At 51.0% G+C, this 17,680-nt stretch overlaps 4 protein-coding genes across 4 annotated transcripts; 2 read left to right on the top strand and 2 right to left on the bottom strand.

Annotated features, from left to right (window-relative positions):
• Positions 1–418: 418 nt before the first annotated feature.
• On the top strand, positions 419–4,725 carry POSPLADRAFT_1143951 (hypothetical protein; the record flags this gene model as incomplete). Its single annotated transcript, XM_024485637.1, has 5 exons — positions 419–820; positions 1,059–1,206; positions 1,264–1,431; positions 1,491–1,980; positions 2,034–4,725. 5 exons carry the CDS (start codon positions 419–421, stop codon positions 4,723–4,725), a joined length of 3,900 nt encoding a protein of 1,299 aa, XP_024338469.1.
• Positions 4,726–6,669: 1,944 nt separating this feature from the next.
• On the bottom strand, positions 6,670–7,624 carry POSPLADRAFT_1170274 (hypothetical protein). Its single transcript, XM_024488093.1, has 3 exons — positions 7,126–7,624; positions 6,992–7,063; positions 6,670–6,939 (listed from the first exon to the last, which is right to left on the bottom strand). Exons 1-3 carry the CDS (start codon positions 7,498–7,500, stop codon positions 6,781–6,783), a joined length of 606 nt encoding a protein of 201 aa, XP_024338470.1. The 5' UTR covers positions 7,501–7,624; the 3' UTR covers positions 6,670–6,780.
• Positions 7,625–11,702: 4,078 nt separating this feature from the next.
• Positions 11,703–13,926, top strand: POSPLADRAFT_1034234 (hypothetical protein; the record flags this gene model as incomplete). Its single annotated transcript, XM_024477010.1, has 15 exons — positions 11,703–11,826; positions 11,894–11,916; positions 11,964–12,013; positions 12,096–12,141; positions 12,162–12,204; positions 12,366–12,489; positions 12,554–12,689; positions 12,751–12,869; positions 12,942–13,008; positions 13,063–13,223; positions 13,277–13,451; positions 13,506–13,639; positions 13,692–13,744; positions 13,802–13,809; positions 13,867–13,926. The coding sequence occupies 15 exons, from the start codon at positions 11,703–11,705 to the stop codon at positions 13,924–13,926; spliced, it is 1,323 nt and encodes a 440-aa protein (XP_024338471.1).
• Positions 13,927–14,157: 231 nt separating this feature from the next.
• POSPLADRAFT_1145446 (hypothetical protein) lies at positions 14,158–16,812 on the bottom strand (the record flags this gene model as incomplete). The annotated part of the gene is made up of 11 exons (XM_024485805.1): positions 14,158–14,266; positions 14,320–14,346; positions 14,399–14,452; positions 14,510–14,684; positions 14,801–15,015; positions 15,077–15,144; positions 15,238–15,470; positions 15,580–15,645; positions 15,673–15,934; positions 16,172–16,270; positions 16,507–16,812. The coding sequence occupies 11 exons, from the start codon at positions 16,810–16,812 to the stop codon at positions 14,158–14,160; spliced, it is 1,614 nt and encodes a 537-aa protein (XP_024338472.1).
• Between the last annotated feature and the right edge of the window lie 868 nt (positions 16,813–17,680).

The raw sequence follows: 17,680 nt of genomic DNA on the forward strand, positions 1-17,680 counted from the left end.
TAGTTCGGCTGACATGCGTCTGTGACGCATCTAGGACGAAACTGGGTCCGTGTCACGGTCATGCATCGTTCAATCTGGAGTGCGAAGGAACGAGGAAAGACACAACAATCACGCCTGGAGATATCCTCAATGCAAAACGGAGCAAGTATGAATGACAAGACAGTACTTGAATGTTCGTGTTCTCAGTGGGAGGTTATCGAGCGCGAATCTGTTTGCTCAGCGCCCGCGATGTCTCGTCAAAAGCAATCGTTTCTCCCACCTAGAAAGGTTACTTCTAGACCGGTGAGCGCTCCCTGTCGTGGATTGATGGTCTGTGGAGTTTGAACTCTATCCCCGAGTGGCGACTAAACGCCCCACTAGTGAACATCATGATGGACCTTACGTATGGTGGTTGTGTCCTACCCTGTGCCCTCACCCAATGGCTCTGCGTCAAGGCGTTCACGATAGTTCTCTTCCTGCCATATGCTTGGAACTGAAGAGAGCTGCCATAAATATCGCAGGCAATGACAAGGACAAGAAACCCTTTCATGAAGTCCTTCACAAGATCGGCACGACTAAAGTCGCCACTGATAACAATGCTACAGCCTCGGTTGAGAGTGCTTACTTCAGGGATATCACGGAACAGGACGTCATCGACAGCATACGGGAAGTAGTTGACGCTCTGAAAGACTCAAGGGGGCCGACGAGAGCGGAGGCGTGGCTAAAGAAGCTGAACAATTTTGTGCTCCAGGTGTCTCCGGTAGTTAAAGCGGCGGCATCAACTGAGAGCGGAGCTTGGCCTGCGTCAGTTGTTTGGGCAGCGATCAAGGTTATACTTCACGTAAGTCACTGTTACTTTGCACGATGAGTCCTTATCTACTAATTGCATGCGAATGGGCATAGTGTGCCACAGCTCGGATCCGAATACATGAAGGCAAGCGCATACTTCTGATACAGCCGCTTCTAACTGTTGAAACTGCATAGCTATAAGCGATGCCCTCATATTCATCTCGGACAATCTTCCTCGTATTTGTATGTATAGCCAAAGTTGGATTTTTCAAGAAGGATCCGATTCCAAGACAACGGACTACGACGCGGTGCAAAGGGGAAACCCCTCGGCTCTGAAAGACGAGATTCACCCTTCCTCAAAAGTTCCCAGTCCCGCCAGGCCTGCGTTCGAGGGCATTGTGGTATATCTTACAGAGGTTTGCGGTATCCTCCACTCTAGTTCGTCCCCTATACTTGGAAGCGGCTGTGGCTGTGGATCTGACGTCTTTCCCGCAGAGTCTCGTGCTTTCCTCAAAGGCATCACTACGGAAGACTTCTCTACCGCGAAAACGAAGTTGGTGCAACAATTCCGCGCCGCAGAATTCGAAGGTATCGCGCAGAGGTTTAAAGAGGCCTCACAATTTCTTCGTGACCATGAGAAAAGTGAGGTAGAATATCGTCGACGTGAGTGGTTATCTTGGGTCTCTACGGACTATGCACTTCTGTCGGTGTGACTTGCATAGATCAGGATTTCCTCGGTCTGTTGAGCCGTTTGCATTTCGTCAACTTCGACGATGACTTGTCGCGGATGGTCCAGCCACGACTCAAGGACACATGTGCTTGGACGTTGACGAACCCTACCGTCAGGACGTGGCTAGATGCCGATACCGACTCCGGGTCCGAGGGATCTCGTCTTTGGCTCTATGGTGGACCTGGGATAGGGAAAAGCACATTGGCTGCATATCTCGTGGAGCAATCTCGTGCACAACGAACGGCGGATGAAGTCGTACTGTATTTCTTTTGTGACGCGAAGGATCCCAGGAAACGAGCCTCAGCGCCCATCATCAAGACATTATTGGCGCAGATCTTGACGATGGAGGATCGATGCGCCTACATGGATGATATTCAGGTACTCTTGAAGGCCATCTTGAGCAAATCGCACGACTATCCATTCTCAGTGATCGACTTAGGTTCGCATCTCGAGACGATGCTTAGCTCTTTCACAACAGTACGGTTAGTATATCCTTCAATATTTGACTGTGTTCCCTACTGAGTACCTTGATCAGCATTATCCTCGATGGGATAGATGAATGCGACGACGAGGTCACTGCTGAAGGCGGTCTGCTAGACCTATTGGAGTCCTGCAATCGCAGGGGAACAAAGCTCCTTTATCTTAGCAGGACTGAGACACATGTTTCCCGGCGAACCAAATCGTGGCCGTCTCTTCATATCGGCCAGACCGGCACGACAGAGGTTGATTTGCAGAGATATGTCGGTGAAAGGCTAGAGCAGCTGCAGAAGCGTGTGCCACGTATCAGAAACAGGCAATCACTAGGAGACGAAATCTATCATGCTGCAGCCGGAATGTTTCTCTATGTTCGTGTCATCACGGATCATATTGCTGCCATGCCAAACCCGACAACCGAAGAGGTTAACAATGCACTTCACCATTCCTCCGCTGGCCTTGACCAGATGTACGAATCTTATTTCGAGGTGCTGTTCCGCAGGAATAAAGGCATGGACAAATTGGGCGACATCGCTATCCGCACGTTACAGTGGATCCTGTTCACAGCAAAACCACTGCAGCTCCACGAGCTCAACGCTATGCTTGCGACAGAACCAGACTATGATGACGCGTTGCTACACCACGACATACAAGAAGTCCTCACACGGTCCCTTGGGGTTTTGATCGACTTCGCTCAAGACGAGACAGGAGTTTATTATGTCCGTCTTGTACACCAATCCCTCAAAGAATTTCTGACACGGCACCGATCGAGCCTCTGCACATCGCCCATCCTGGAATCCCTCTTCCACTACCTTCAACCAGCAATTGCATGCTGCAAGCTCCTTCTGACGTGCAGCATCATCCTGGCTTCTCCGAGCTTGCTGTATACTTTACATCACCAACGCCTTCACATCGAGCTAGCAATGCTGCTTGAGGCAAGCCAAGGCAGGGCAGCTACTCTGGCTGTTCATCGGCGGCTCCATGACACTGGCCTGTATGCAATACGAGCGTCATCTTCCTTTCAAACGTTGCCAATCCTCGACTGTTTCCAACGGTCACGCGCTTTCACTCATCTTCTTGTATCGCACGACTCGGACAACATCATACGTAAATATCGAGAGTACATTTCGCAGCTGCAATGGTCCGAAGACAATGTCGACACTATTTTTCCGAGATTCCTGAACCTCACCTCCGAACGTCTAGAGGCACTGTACCTCAGCCTCCAGTGCGTGGAAAGCCCCACAGCTCCTTCGTTCCATTCTTTTCCATCGCCGAACCCACCGAAGACCCTTCCTGCAGTTGAACATTGCATCCGCCACCTCTCGTTTTATATATCAACCGCAATTACTAGCGAGAATCATGCTGTCTGCATTGCATCGCTGCTGGCGACGTTATATGTCAACCTGGATCGATGTAGTCAGTCTGCACTTCGCGTGATCGATGATGTGTCTGTCTCATGCTCGCAAGACTCTCGCAGGTTCGATACTGTAACCCATGCGACAGAGACCGTCGATATTGTCGAAACCCTGCAACTCTTAGTGACATCCATCTCCACCTGCAATGGACTCTCTGGTAGTCCTAAAGGCGTCTTGACCTGCTTGCAGGCAGCTGAAGACTTGTCTAACCTCGCGCGAAAGATTATTCCCTGCCATGATCGCTTCCTCGACACTGGAATTCATGATGTACTCGAGCATGAGCTTTCGAGCTGCAGCTTCACTGCTGATGATGCCGACTTCGTCTTCGTTCTCGTTCACTCCTTGGCCCATACAAGGGCTGTCTTTCGATCATTACAACGCTTCGATCAGCATGTCCAAGTACTCATCGGAATGTCGAATCTCTTGGAGGCAATGCAGAACATTCAGAACGACCTCGCTTGGCTTCTGGCTGTCAAAATCCACCAATGTTGCCCTTCAGCACAGAAGGCTAAGATCAGTCAGCTTGTGTCCGCGGGGAGGTTTGACATCCCGGGGCTTGTGTCTACTCCTTCCCTCGACAGTGACACATTGCCAAGCGGCCCTAGAGGGCCAGCATTGTTCTTTGTGGACCAATCCATATTGACACCCATGTTCATACTCCCGACATGCATCGTGCTCCTGTTCTGCGTCTTCTCGAAACTGCCGCCAGCACCCTCCCTATGGATCAGTATTGCACTCCAAATGCTGGTTTCGTATGGTCTCGAACGAGGGTGTACGAGACGCCTCGCGGAGTATTACCTGCTGAGAAGATTGGCTCGCTCAGTACTATCTATCCTGATTCTACTTCGATTCGTCTGGACCATCCTTTTTGTAGGCACGAACATGCTCGGCCTCATTCTCGCAGTATCATCGCTACTTCTCGCTCATATCCAGATACACCTCGCTGTTGACGTCTTGTTGAAAGACTCAGTCACGCGACGTAGGCCCATACTCCAGGGGTTCACTGCACGTCTCCACTTCGTTCATCCTGACCTTTTCAATCTCACGAGGTTCATCTTCACGACGTTGGCCCCGGTCTGGAACGGTATTGCGTGCGCTATCACCCAGGGTCAAGGCGATTTGGGTGCTCTTCTTGACTACACCTCAGCTATCATTGTCATGAGTTGCACCCTTGACTTCCTCGAAGACCCCGGCAGATGGCATCATTCTGTGTCCAAGTTGCAGGCAATCAAGACGGAACTCAGTGGACTCGGAAGTGATGTCGTTTACTCGGGACATGTGCATCGAGAAAACTTGCAGCATCACTGGCACCAGTCAACGATCGATTTTTATAAGTAGACGTGAGAGTATAATGACCTGGTGAGTGTGCATTACAATGCTCGGAAGTTAACGGGATATATTTACTCACTATTCATAGGTCGAGGACTTGCGCATAGTGATTGGAAGTTCAGAGATTGTAGGGTGGACGTTGCACGGACTAACTCGTCTAAGATATTATATCTGTGAGGGGTCAGTCTATATTCCGTGGACGGCGGCTCCAAGACTATGCCATTCATTTATGTGGGCTATCATTCAATCTTGTCATTTACAATTACCTTTACTGCATCATCCGAGATATGCGTGGTCGCAACATTCAAATGAAATGGTCGGATTTCACTAATAAGCGCATCTCTGAATGGACGCGCGTGTCAGGCGAGAAAGGTGCATACGTAGCCCGTTTTACCTGTACGCGACGATCTTCTGTTTAGAGTTCAGATGCTGTATACGTGGTTCAAAATTACCGTAGGAGTTGATCGCGTGGAGTGCGGGTATAGAGGCGAACCATAGGTTAGCCATTGAGTCGAGGGTGTGTCAAGACTAGAGGGTCGACTGGCCCTGTGGTGTATGCACGAAGCGTCTATGTCAAACTTGCGGCCGTGGACGAAACAGTGAGAGGGCGTACCATGCGTAGTACGAATGATGTCGACGCGATGACGAGGCAATGCAGAAGATCACTACGACCTTCGCTCGGCCCTCACGCACCTTATAGGGTGGGCATGACATATGAGTTCTTCCTGCGAAAAGTACACACCGTGTGTCCAATGCAGACGTCTTCGGCCGGCCAGTCCGGTGAGACAAACTTACACTAAAATACGGCGGCCGCACATACCGTCGGCGAGATGCATCTGTCTGTTCGCATATCACAGATTGGCGTGGGTACTTATACGTGTTCCGGACAGATTCGCAGACCCCGACGCGAGGGAGACTTCACTGTCAACTGTGATAGGCCCCTCCCTCGTTCTTGGGCTCGGTGCCGTCGCAGATACTATCGCTGGGAAATACTGGATACGTCAGTGAATCATTCATTTGGCCATGCAAATCAGCAAAAGTTCTTTTTATTGCGTGATGCGGCGACTAAGCCGGTTTGTTCTACGCGTTGTGGCTCGGCCAGCAATGACTGGCAAATAATTTGATTTCTGCACCGTAGTTGGCCGCCTCGTTACCACAGCATAAGGAAACTGGAGATGAAAGAATACTATGCGTGCCGACGAAAGAAGTAGATGCCAGGAAACCGACGCGCGAGGACCGGACACCCGCTGCTCCTCACGCGACGTCCATTTCTGTCCGCCCGAAACCTGTAGGTAAGGATATCCGTAGCCCGCGCAGGTTGAAGGAATTATCAACTCTGCTCACAGGAGACTACCTGTAGGGCAGAGACACCGAGCAAACTGCACTCCACGGTGCATTTCCGTACGAGGGCGCGGAGCCCGCTGCTAGGAGCCATTCGTGGCTCGGTTACACTCTACTTGTACCTACGATGTATGGAGTCTAAACCCGAGGAATATATATATATAATTTAAAAAAAAAAAAGGAAGTAGAGGCGAGTATTGCTCGTCATGGCCAAATGCGTTTTTTCATGCTCGCTGACGTGAGTAGCAACGTTACCATGTTCTTTATCAAGCATCGAGATGAGCGCGCGCGAGATAGGTCAGCATTCTACAAAACGTGACCGGATCGCCATCGAGCATCTTGATTCAGGCACATCTGCCTTCATTAAGCGCTCAAGACGAAGGCCGAATTCTCATGTTTCGTTCTCCAGGCAGTACTTTGCCTAAGACGGCTGGGTTCGAGATCAAACCGCAGGAAGGTTTATTGCATCCACAATCGTACAAACCTTCCAGCAATCGGCTGCAAGTGGAAATTCCGCCCATGATACTGCTAGAATTTGCAAGCAATGAAAATGACACGTCGTGGGGAGGACAAACCAAGAAGCATTCGACTCCTTATGTCACACAACGGAGCTTAACCATGATGCACGATACCATTATACAACGATTGAAATCTGCGCAACTGAAACATGTCTACTCGAGTCTGGGCCGGAGTGCCAGAACGACGTCGCTGCCCCTCAGTAATCTACTGGCCGTAGACCTTGACGCGCTCCTCAACAGGCGAAAAGGCCTTGTCCGAGGCAGGGGCGAGGGGCGTGCCAAACGGCAGCTCGGCGATGAGGGTCCAAGTCGCGGGGATGTTCCACTCCGCCTTGACCTTCTCGTCAATGAGGGGGTTGTAGTGCTAGAAAACCATCAGCGGAGTTCCTCGAGGGACGGTGTAGCCCGAAGCTCACCTGGAGGGAAGCACCGAAGCCCTCGAGCTCAAGTGCAGTCCAGGTCGCGAACTGGATCATGCCCGAGGTGTGCTGCATCATGTGTGCAGCGTGAGCATGTGTACCGGGTGAGCTGAAAGCATTCGAACACGCACCTCAGCCCACGTGGGGAACTTGTCCTGGTAGAGAGGGAACTTCTCCTGCAGGCTACGGATGGGCTCCTGGTCCTCGAAGAACAGGACGGTGCCGTATCCGGCCTTGAACGAGCCGATCTTGCCCTCGGTCGCGGACCACTGCGCCGCCGGCACGATGGGCTTCAGCACCTCCGTGTGGAAGTCCCAGAGCTTGTCGTGCTCCTTCTTGAGGAGGACGACGACACGGGACGACTGCGAGTTGAACGAGGACGGGACGTGGAGGACGATGTCATTCACGATCTCGTGGATGCGCGCGTCCGAAATGGGCGACTTGTTCGTGATGGCGTAGTACGTGCGGCGCTTCTTGATCTCCTCGAGGAACTGTGCGGAGGCCATTGTGCGGGTCTGTTGTGGCTGGTGGGTGAAGCGGGCGGGGATACGGGACGCGGCGGGGCGGATGGTGCGAGGGACTGTGCGAGATGTGGAAGCAAGTGCAGTGCGGAAAGTGTGGACGAGTGACATGGCAACTAGCTGGCCTTTTATGCAGGCGCGACCCCCCTTGATATACGCTCGATAACTTCTCGATCGCGGACAAAGAAATTACGAGAGAGCGATGACGAAGGCGCGCAGAGATTAGTGAGATGACAGATCTAGGTTCAACCGTGGGAACTTAGATCATGTTTCTGTCGTTCAGATGTTCCCGGGCTTCGGAGTCGTGCCTGCGACCCGGGAGCGATCGGGGCAATTGTGTATAGGAGCTCGAGTAATTCTGACCTTGGTCGTTTGCGTCCATCCGGGTTTCGATACATCCGAGAGTCATCCAGACAAAGTGAGTCTGAAGTGCTCGGAACATTCCAAAGCCTTCTATCTGGGTTCTGGTAGAGGTTTTCCAGGGTCCTGTGGTAGCTGCTGGGCTACGACTTCCCGTAAAAGTCCGCGTATCGCGTGGCTAGGATGAGAGGATTTGACCCTATTCAGCAGGGTTGTTATCTTCTGTCGGCGATTGTGCGTGGATGGGGCAAGATCAGCACATCGATGTTGGCATTTTCCCTTCGATCGCGTGGGATCATAGCAGCGTCCGGCTTACCGGGGTCACATTCAGAGTTCCTCGTGGCAAGTACCGTTTGTCTCTACCCAGCCGTCTTCATCTCGCACCCTAGCACCGCTGATCAACCTGAAACCGGCTGGATACATGGCAAGCACCGTATGCTGGCACCCGTGCCGGGCCGGATTTTGGCCTGCAATTGGTTTACTAGTATGTAAGGTTGCGGCCCAGGGTAGCTGTGCATTCGAACATGCCAACGGCACATCAATCAGAAAGGTCTCCATGTCATCCAATTATTGCGCCATACATCGCTCGAACCTTGCTATATGCCTGTCACACACGCCGGCCTCGGCGTATGCGCGCCGAGGATGCGTTCTCGCGCAACGACGGCAGGTTCTTGCGAGCTCGTTGGGCGGTTGGCTGAGTAAGCTTATGTCCTTCATCGTGATCGGACGGCCTACATTTGATGTACCCTTGAACCTAGTGTTGTGGGCGGCATGCTGCATTCCCAGAGGCCGCCTTCTGCCGACAGAATGGCAATTGCCACTTGCTGCGGAACACAGCAAATTCCAGGTGGAATTTACACTCAAGTGTGGACGTGGTGACACTGCCTGGTAGCAAGTCTTGTGATAACATAACCTTCGCGGCTTTTCAGCAATTACGGGCCGAATCTTTCCTCATAACAGATGGCTCAACATTATGTTAGGATCCAAGAGACATCTAGAATAGGAGCTGCAGCGTGTTGTATACCATATCAGGAAGTTCCGCCGTCTGTCACGGCAGTTGCCTGGCGGGAAGAAGTACCACTTGTCAGAGTGGCTGACTTCTGCTAACAACACTACTTGCCCCGGCCAATTTCTCGTGGGCGTATGTGAAGGAGGGTTTATCTATCTAGATGCGATCACTTAGATGACCATGGAGCGCCGGGAGGTTTTGAGCCGATATGGCAGGTACTAGACGACGTGGTTCGCGCATGCAATGCCACCAGCATGTACGAAGTTTTCATATCGGTAACCGCCCCAGTTATGTGTCTAAGAACAACAGTGCCGAGCTGTATACCGAATACGCGCACCTCCGTCACACATCTATATTGCTCGAATAACTGGCGAAGTTAGTCAGCAAAAGGCTAGGATGACAGTCCGTTTCCCAGTCATCCGAGTATGCCGTTGAGTCGTTAATGGTGTAAACTGTGAGAACGACGCCGGAAAGACCGCCGGCAGACAACGTCCTCGATGGACAGGGATCAATGGGTGATTAGGTTACAAACCGATGGGGCTACCTACGGCGCGCGACGCCTACATAAGTCCTATTCCCACACCGGCGCACGACCACGTGACCCGGGCCGGCAGCGACGCTTGCCCGACATACCCAAAAGTATCGCAACAGGGACTGATCTGCTCTGCGCCACTGATGGTGTTTGTCCTTACCAGTCTGTCGGACGCTAGGACCCCAGTCACTCCTAGAGGGCGGTGTTGCCTCACTCTCATTAGACGTTCAACCCTTGAGTTGCACATGTGTACTATAATTTAAATCATCATCACTCACAGTTGGCACTTCGGTTATAGAAAGAGCTGTCTGCACTCAGAAGAGAATTTGCGCACATAGGAGTGTTCAGGGTCTCAATCTAGCGGCATGAGCCGGCAGAGCCCGGCATGCAATGCCGGTGACCTTTGTTTGCAGCAGAGCAGTCTCTGGTGGAGCAGATCAGTCCCTGTTGCGATACAAAAGTCAACATAAACCACAGATTGTAATGTCAGCCTCCGATGCTGCCGAGGTTTGACCGGGAGCAGACGGCTTGCATGGGTAGTCACAGCTTAGATTTGTACGTTATCATCTACTTCTTCCACTTTCACACTGGAAAGAATTGGACTTTTCCAAAATGCTACACAGGACACATCAGCCGACTGATTTCCGATTTCGCATTATCATAAGTCCTTCCCAACGGCTCCGAAGCTCTCTGAATAGTCTATCCTCGGATAACACCCCTTCACATTTGGATGAGGACGGTCTAATAATACATGCACCCAGGATCAGACCGTCATTTCCCCGGATCACCAGTTGGCATAAGAAGCGTGAGGGATTAGGTGGACTGCTGCTAGCGAAGTGCTAGTCTAATCGTACCGGATATTGCATTCTTTGCTTAGGTCTTTTCGACAAATGCCAATGGGCTGCGCTCGCTGAGCAGCAATAACTGATATCAAAGGTTTTACCTCATGTGTATTACAGTTCCAATCTGGGATAACTGTGTTAGCACTATGACGAAGGTGAAAATCATATCATCGCCAGCCGCACCGCTGCTCACTAATATGAGCAACAGCCTTTCATCGGGGCGAGCTATGACTCATAAATAAGAAATTGTTCGGCATAGAGTACGTTCCATACATGTCAGATTGAAGCAATGTCATGTCACGAAATCGGCAGCAGATTGTCAGGATGAGTTCCTGATGCCTTCGACCGAATGTATCGACATTCCTCGGTAGCCGATAAGTAGGCAGCGCAAGAAAGGGCAAGAACGATGGACGTCGTCAATTCTATACGCGCGCAGTAGGTGCCTTCATTCTATCTGATATTCTTGTTGATAGTATCATAGAGGCCAGTATTATCCTTTAATCGCAGCTAAGGCTCCAACCATTTCATTTGTTTACTATCTATAAATGGTTTCCACTGTTTACTACATATATTTATTTACGATCAGGGCATAGACAGTGAATAGATTGTAAAATAAATGGTATAAACAGTCGGGGGGTCGGGGATACCAAATATAGTATATTCCCACCATGAGGCTACTGCTCTCTGGTACTATGGAAGCCGAGTGCCTTACTTACTTCTTACTTTACTTTTTGGTTTGTCCTTTGCAAAACATGATTGCGATCCCGGCAATTCCCGTCATGCAAGTAGCTAGTTGATTTTTCTGCCTGGGTTCACGCTCACTTCTCAACACACCTGTGAACCTTGTATGTACATTGTCGTAGTATGTAGTTTGAATGCTCACATATACATTTGTGTTTCTTACCCCACACGCACATGAATTACATGTCTGATGCTCTGTTCCTGCACCTATCATACAAGTGATGTGCACAAAGCATTGGATTAGGGAAGGTTTGCTTAAGTTATCATAGGTATTTTATAAATGTATAAAACTGTTTGCAAACAGTTTAAACCATCTGTTTACTATTTACCATTTATTTACACTTCAGCTGTAAACATAAACTAAATGGTTGGAGCCTTAATCGCAGCTCGTCATATGACGCTAGCGGTGACGATTTCGAGACCCCAGAGAGGGCAATAGAGCTTTAACAGCCGGGATATATTATCACAGTAGTATCTCACCCACAATCTTGCGTAAGTTACGACATATATCCTAGCGCAAGGCATGACCCTACATACTCACGTTCTACTGCAGCAGCGTGCTGAGGGACGCTAGATTGCATCACGTGATCGCATTTGCATCCGGATAACTCCGAAGCATAATGGGCGTCTCCTCTTCCCCGCATTCAAGCGTCAGCGGGGGACTTCGTCTTGACTCCCATTTGTTATACACGTTTGAACGGCAATGTCTCTCTCATACGTGGCAAGTTCTATACGCAGGACGCCAGTGCTCAGCTCGCGTCTGGTCGGGAGGTGCCCTACGAAGTCCTTGGATCGTCTCGTGAAAAGGGCGGCCTCGACGTCTACGAGTGAGTTATACAGATCTATGTCGTTGTGTGCGAAAGTAAATACTAACGCACATCTTCTTTCATCAAGAATTTGTAAAGTTTGCCTGGGAGGTAAGTTTTGGTTACAGTCTTATGACGAGGCATTAACGCGGTAGCAGGACCCACTCGACCTCGAAAGTCTCCTGACGGAAGAGGAGGTTGCCATTCGGTACGTAACGTGCTACATGCAATGGAGATATATGCATTGAGATGTCGCTTTCCTCAGTGACACCGCCCGTGCGTTCTGCCAGGCCAGTTCGCCGCACGCATGCTTTCGATGAGACCGCAATTGCTAATGTATGCGCCATGCTCAGTAGGAGAACCTCCTCCCACGCGTCCTCGAGGGTCAACGGACTGAAAGTAAGTCTTTCGAAATTCATTAGGCGCCTCTCGTCACGAGAACGTATTAGTGTGCGATGCGTGACCTTCCATATGCACTACCCGTTCGACATGCTTTTTCCTTCGGAGCTCGACGCACGTTAGATTCTTCTTCTTTGCATGCATTCTCACAAGTATACTAGACTATGATCACGGCATTCTTCCCGAGATGGGTGCTCTCGGCCTGCTAGGACCAACGATTCAAGGTTATGGCTGCGCCGGTGTGAGCAGCGTCGCATATGGTCTCATCGCACGCGAGGTTGAGAGGTAGGTGTATGCGCGTATTCCGTGATGCGTTTCCTGCTTTGGCTAACGACGTAATGGCCTAAAGGGTCGATTCCGGCTATCGCTCGACTTCTTCTGTTCAGTCATCCCTAGTCATGCACCCGATCCACGAATTCGGCAGTGATGTGCAGAAGGAAAAGTACCTTCCAAGGCTGGCAAAGGGCGAGCTGGTCGGCTGCTTCGTGCGTCCGTGATGAGAATGTGCGATGCCTACGAGGATTTATATTGCTATCGCACTGTCAGGGGCTCACAGAGCCAAATCATGGCTCAGATCCTGCTGGAATGGAGACGACTGCAGAGGAGACAGATGGGGGCTTTGTTATCAACGGCGCGAAGACATGGATTACCAACTCTCCCATAGCGTGAGTTGTGCTTGACTCGCCGCCCTATCACTAGTCCTGATCTAATGAACTTTCCGTCCCTTGCGCTTGTAGAGACATATTCATCATTTGGGCGCGGGCAAAGTGGGATGGAAAGATCCACGGCTTTGTCCTGGAAAAGGTGAAAGGATTTTATAGGATAACCTGAAGTTACATAGTACTGACGTACCTGGAGGGAATGGAAGGATTATCCGCACCCGCTATCAAGCACAAGCTTGCCCTGCGATGCTCCGCGACGGGTTCTATATTCATGGACAATGTCAAGGTCGGACACGACGCCATCCTCCCTCACGGTTCAGGTATGGGTGCACCCTTCTCCTGTCTCAACAGCGCACGGTAAGCAGCTGTCCGCTGTCCCGCCTCCTGAGGCTGAGCCTCCGATGGGGTAGGTACGGGATATCCTGGGGCGCCATCGGCGCACTTGAGGACAGCATCGCGCGTACGCGGGCATATGCGCTCGAGCGCCACCAGTTCAAGCGTCCTCTTGCATCGTTCCAGCTTGTGCAGAAGAAGCTCGTGGATGCCCATACAGAGGCGGCGCTTGGCCTGCAGGCTAGTCTTCAAGTACGTTTCGAGTAGAGTTGAGCATTGGTGGTGGTGACTCATCCGCACGCACAGGTCGGACGTCTGAAGGACGCAGGAAAGTTGGCTCCGGAGATGATCAGCATGGTGAAGCGCAACAACTGCGGCAAGGCACTCGAGCATTCTCGAAGACTGTTGGATATTCTTGGTGGTAATGCGTGCTCTGACGAGTGAGTTGTTACACTACTAGTTTCTGCGACACGTCACAAACGTTGCCACAAGATATCATGTTGGCCGACACGCTGCTAACCTGCAGATCGTGAATACATATGAGGGTACGTATCTCAGGTTTCATTATTTTAACCACACACTGATGGTCGGCTTTGATGCAGGAACATATGTATGTCTCGCATCTCTATATGATCATAGCAAACCTTACTGAATGACGGGATAACAGGACATCCACACGCTCATTCTCGGCAAGGCAATCACAGACATAGCAGCTTTTGCCAATTGATTGAATCACCCGCTCGACACGTGAAGACCCACATCTGACACAAACATGTATTGTACATTTATAAGGTATGACAATACTTGAGATCAATGGACTGCGAGCGGTATGGTACGAACGCATCCGAAGTCGAAAATCGAAGGCACGGCTCGCAGGCTACACAGATAAGTAACAGGAATGGTACATGGTATGATTACGCTTGACTTGTAATTGAGACTTGATCACGGTGACTGAGACTCAAACGTCTGCGTTACGCCACATCGGATCAATCCACTCAAGCCGTAACAAATCGAAGACTTCTTTCTCTGTTTTTGGATAAAATGCCTTAGAGTCGTATCTTCGAGTTCTGCAGGTGTGCGTTAGACAACACAATAAGGCCCGACGCTTATGGACGCTTACATTCCGGAGCTATCGAATTTCATCGCTCTACATAGCAGCGAGGTTAGTATAATCCAAGACATTAGAGCGCGGTCCGCACAGTTTGTCCTTTGACCACTGTCTAATATCCCTTTGGAACATTATAGAGCCAGTCCTATTATGCGCACTTAGATCAGCCAGATGTGATGCATGGCAGCAAACATCGACTAACCAGCCTATGACTGCAGTCCAGTAGACTTCTGGAGGAGCGAATATGAGGTCGAGGCGTCGTCGGATGCCGTTGTGTAAGGACGAAGACTTCGGTAATGTGAAAACAGTCAATGCTTTCTCGAGGGAGTCCCAGTGAGTATTCCGCAGTGGATTGTGACCATGGAATCCCGAGAGGTCTGTTATGAGCTGCATTTTAAGTATCATGCGGCGAGAAGAGACGTCAGAGGCCTTACGCATTACATGCGAAACCATGCCTAGGGAGCAATTAGAGAAGACGGCACGTTTTTAGCACTGTACATACCGTGTTCATGAAGTCTTCTCACCAAACGCCTGCAGAGGCCCTTGACGCGCTCTGCGTCGGGATGCGTGAAGACAATATCGACGTCGCTGCTCTCCGACTTTCCCCTCCTGTATCCGCCCACGATTGTGCTCACACACCCTGGCTCCAACTCGTCGAGCTCGTCCATAACCACGCGACTCATTTCCTCCACCTCGGCGCGGGGTATCCTGGGGGCGCAGCAGGTTAGCTCTTTGCCCGAAGTTGGTTATGCGGATTTGCAACACGTACTGTATGGCAAGGTCTTCTCTCAGCTCTAGCGCGATCCTAATCCAGCTATCGCCTAGTCCCTCGTTGCTCTCGCCCTTTTCACCTCCCCATGCACCGAGGCGCCCATGCTTGTTCTCTCCGGACCGGTGCCCATGCCGTTGCGTTCGCGTCTGCATTTCTACCTCGACAATGTCACCACCCTGCGCGAGGCTGGGCCGTTGGGAGGCACGTTCCACACCGTAGTATATCTCCAGGTCGTCCAGCGAACGAAGGCCGAGGGAACACAGCTTCCGCGCCGTAGTCGGGCCAATTCCGTAGATCGAGGAAAAGAGGGACAACGCCTGGAAGCGTTCGGACTTCAAAATGGTCTCTGTTTGTGAGCGACGGTCAGCCGTGTACGCCATGACGGAGGCCTCTGACGCACGTGCTTCGCCAATCCTTCCCTTGTCGACAAATTCCTCCACCTTGTCAGAGAGTGTAAGGAGACTGTTCGAAGGGACCCAGCGGGTATCATACCATCGCACCGATCTTAGTCCCTATACAAGGCAGCTTGGAAACCTGGTGTGCGGACGTGATGCGGTGTGGATACGCTGTAAGTCTCACGTGTCAGGCTGCACCCCCATATATGCGCGAATTATGCGCGCCTTTGATCACAGAAATTGCCCGCGCGTAGCTGAGCGCGCTTCGTTCCTCACCCTCGAGTGCGCGGGAGCGCCGCATGATGTCCAACTCTTTGGCCAATGATTGATTCGGGCACACCAGTGGAGACGGACGCTGGCAGGCGTAGCGGGAAGCGTAATCGAGCTTTGCAATGTCAGTTGGAAATGAAGGATCGGGCGGAAGCAGATTAGAAGGGATGTCGATCTGAGTGTTTGGCGTCTGCGATTGTCACTTCAGTTTCTGCTTCTTGGCGGATGTTTCTGAGCGTACCTTCCTGGTTCCGGGCGATGTCGACGGCGCCTCCGCAGACATAGGCGACCCCCGAGGGGCAGCTGAGCTTGACGAAGAAGGCGGAGTTTGGAGACCTGTTGCCAGGGATGAATCAGGAGCCGCCGAAGAATCCGAGCAAGCGCATGAAGAGAGATTGCAATCTGGGCAGTGTTCTGCGGTCTCGACTCGCAAGTCTTGTAGTGCTGCGTAGTCGCCGCATGGCAGTGGTTTCCCTGCCTTGGCCGATTCTCGCAACCATTGCGGATTTACAACGGCTTTCGCTTTCTGCCGCAAAAGAAAGGTCAGCTGGTGTCTTTGAAAACTTGTCAGTACAAGAGGCAATCATTGAGTATATGCGCTTGATGCATGACAAAACGCAAGTGATGTTATGACATCAAAGTGAATGAGGTGGTGTATATATCGGGTTTCGCAACGCCCAAATATCAATCATGAAAGATGGAAGACAGTTTGCAGGATGTTTCATGTACGAATGGTATAGTGCCTCGGGCGAAACAACGCACCGCCAGCTCCCACGGTATATGTCTCTCGAATCGTCTTCGCATGCTGATTGCAGTCACAATCACATCGGCGTCTTTTGCATCACGACAGAGACGTCCGGCATGCTTCTCCGCAAGTAGGAACAGCTCCGAAAGAGTTGACGAATCAAATTTGGCTTGGACGATGTATAACTTCACACGAGCAAGTGAATTGGCAGATGTGGAAATACGTGCGTGCTTTGAGGGCGGCAAGTACGGAGTGGATGATTCGGAATGTGATTGGGAGCTTGATTCTCTGTGGGGATAAGGCGCGGGTCTCTTGAATGGCATCTGAGAAATGGAGTGACATAGAGGGGTTGTACGGGAAGCGAGAGTTCTTAAAAGCAAGATCTATCGTCAAACACACCACTTTGTAACAGACTTTACCAAGTGACCTACTGCGATCTTACGACTGCGCGAAAAGAGTTGGAAAGGAGGCTCACACCGAGCAGCATGAGAGTAGGATGCATCTCAATGAGAGTGCATGTCGTCATAACGTGACAAGTAAGTTGGTCACAGCGCGTCCGTGGTGGCTGCCACATTTTGACTTGAGATCACTCGCAGACAAAGTCTACAGGATTCCACGGCTTAGGAGCGTACAATCATGTAAGTAGAGCGCTTTCCACGAAGTCACTGGGAGGTGCATTGTCACTATCCTTGTGCGCATCAGTCACTATTGCCTCAAGAACTAAAAGGTGAGGACAAGACCTGTGCAGCAGGAGAGGGTCAGGGACGCTGTGCGTTCGAAAAACGCAGACACTGGGTTGCACAAGGTAAACCGGGGTTGCAATGGTCATACCCGCGCGACAGTTATGCCGCGCAGTCCTCAAGTCCAAAAGTATGCGTCAGATGTGGTCCTCAGTCGTGAATCATATGTGGATTTCGACATCGTCCATCTCGATAATACGGGGTTGTATGATGTGTCACCGCAAGAAGCGAACAGGACTATAGACTATCATCACATCATATGCAAGAACTTGCCTAGCCTGTTTTCAGAAAGGATATCGATGAATAGCAACCATATTTAGGTTGGCCCGCGTCGGAAGTCCGGAACGTTCATGGCAGCACGCGTGACAGAACGCGATCACATGATAATGTCACGTCGTGATAGGGGGGCCGGTTAGGCGCTTGCAACATCAGTTCTTGCTCTTCAGCCTCT

This window comes from Postia placenta (assembly GCF_002117355.1).
Source record: "Postia placenta MAD-698-R-SB12 unplaced genomic scaffold POSPLAscaffold_8, whole genome shotgun sequence".
NCBI classification, from domain to species: domain Eukaryota; kingdom Fungi; phylum Basidiomycota; class Agaricomycetes; order Polyporales; family Adustoporiaceae; genus Rhodonia; species Rhodonia placenta.

Excerpts from the sequence above, each read along its gene's own strand:
- POSPLADRAFT_1170274 (XM_024488093.1), bottom strand. The coding sequence starts at position 7,500 with ATGGCCTCCGCACAGTTCCTCGAGGAGATCAAGAAGCGCCGCACGTAC. Across the intron at positions 7,064-7,125 it reads AGTTCCCCACGTGGGCTGAG|CACACCTCGGGCATGATCCA; the intron begins GTGCGTGTTCGA and ends CACATGATGCAG. Across the intron at positions 6,940-6,991 it reads GCTTCGGTGCTTCCCTCCAG|CACTACAACCCCCTCATTGA; the intron begins GTGAGCTTCGGG and ends ATGGTTTTCTAG.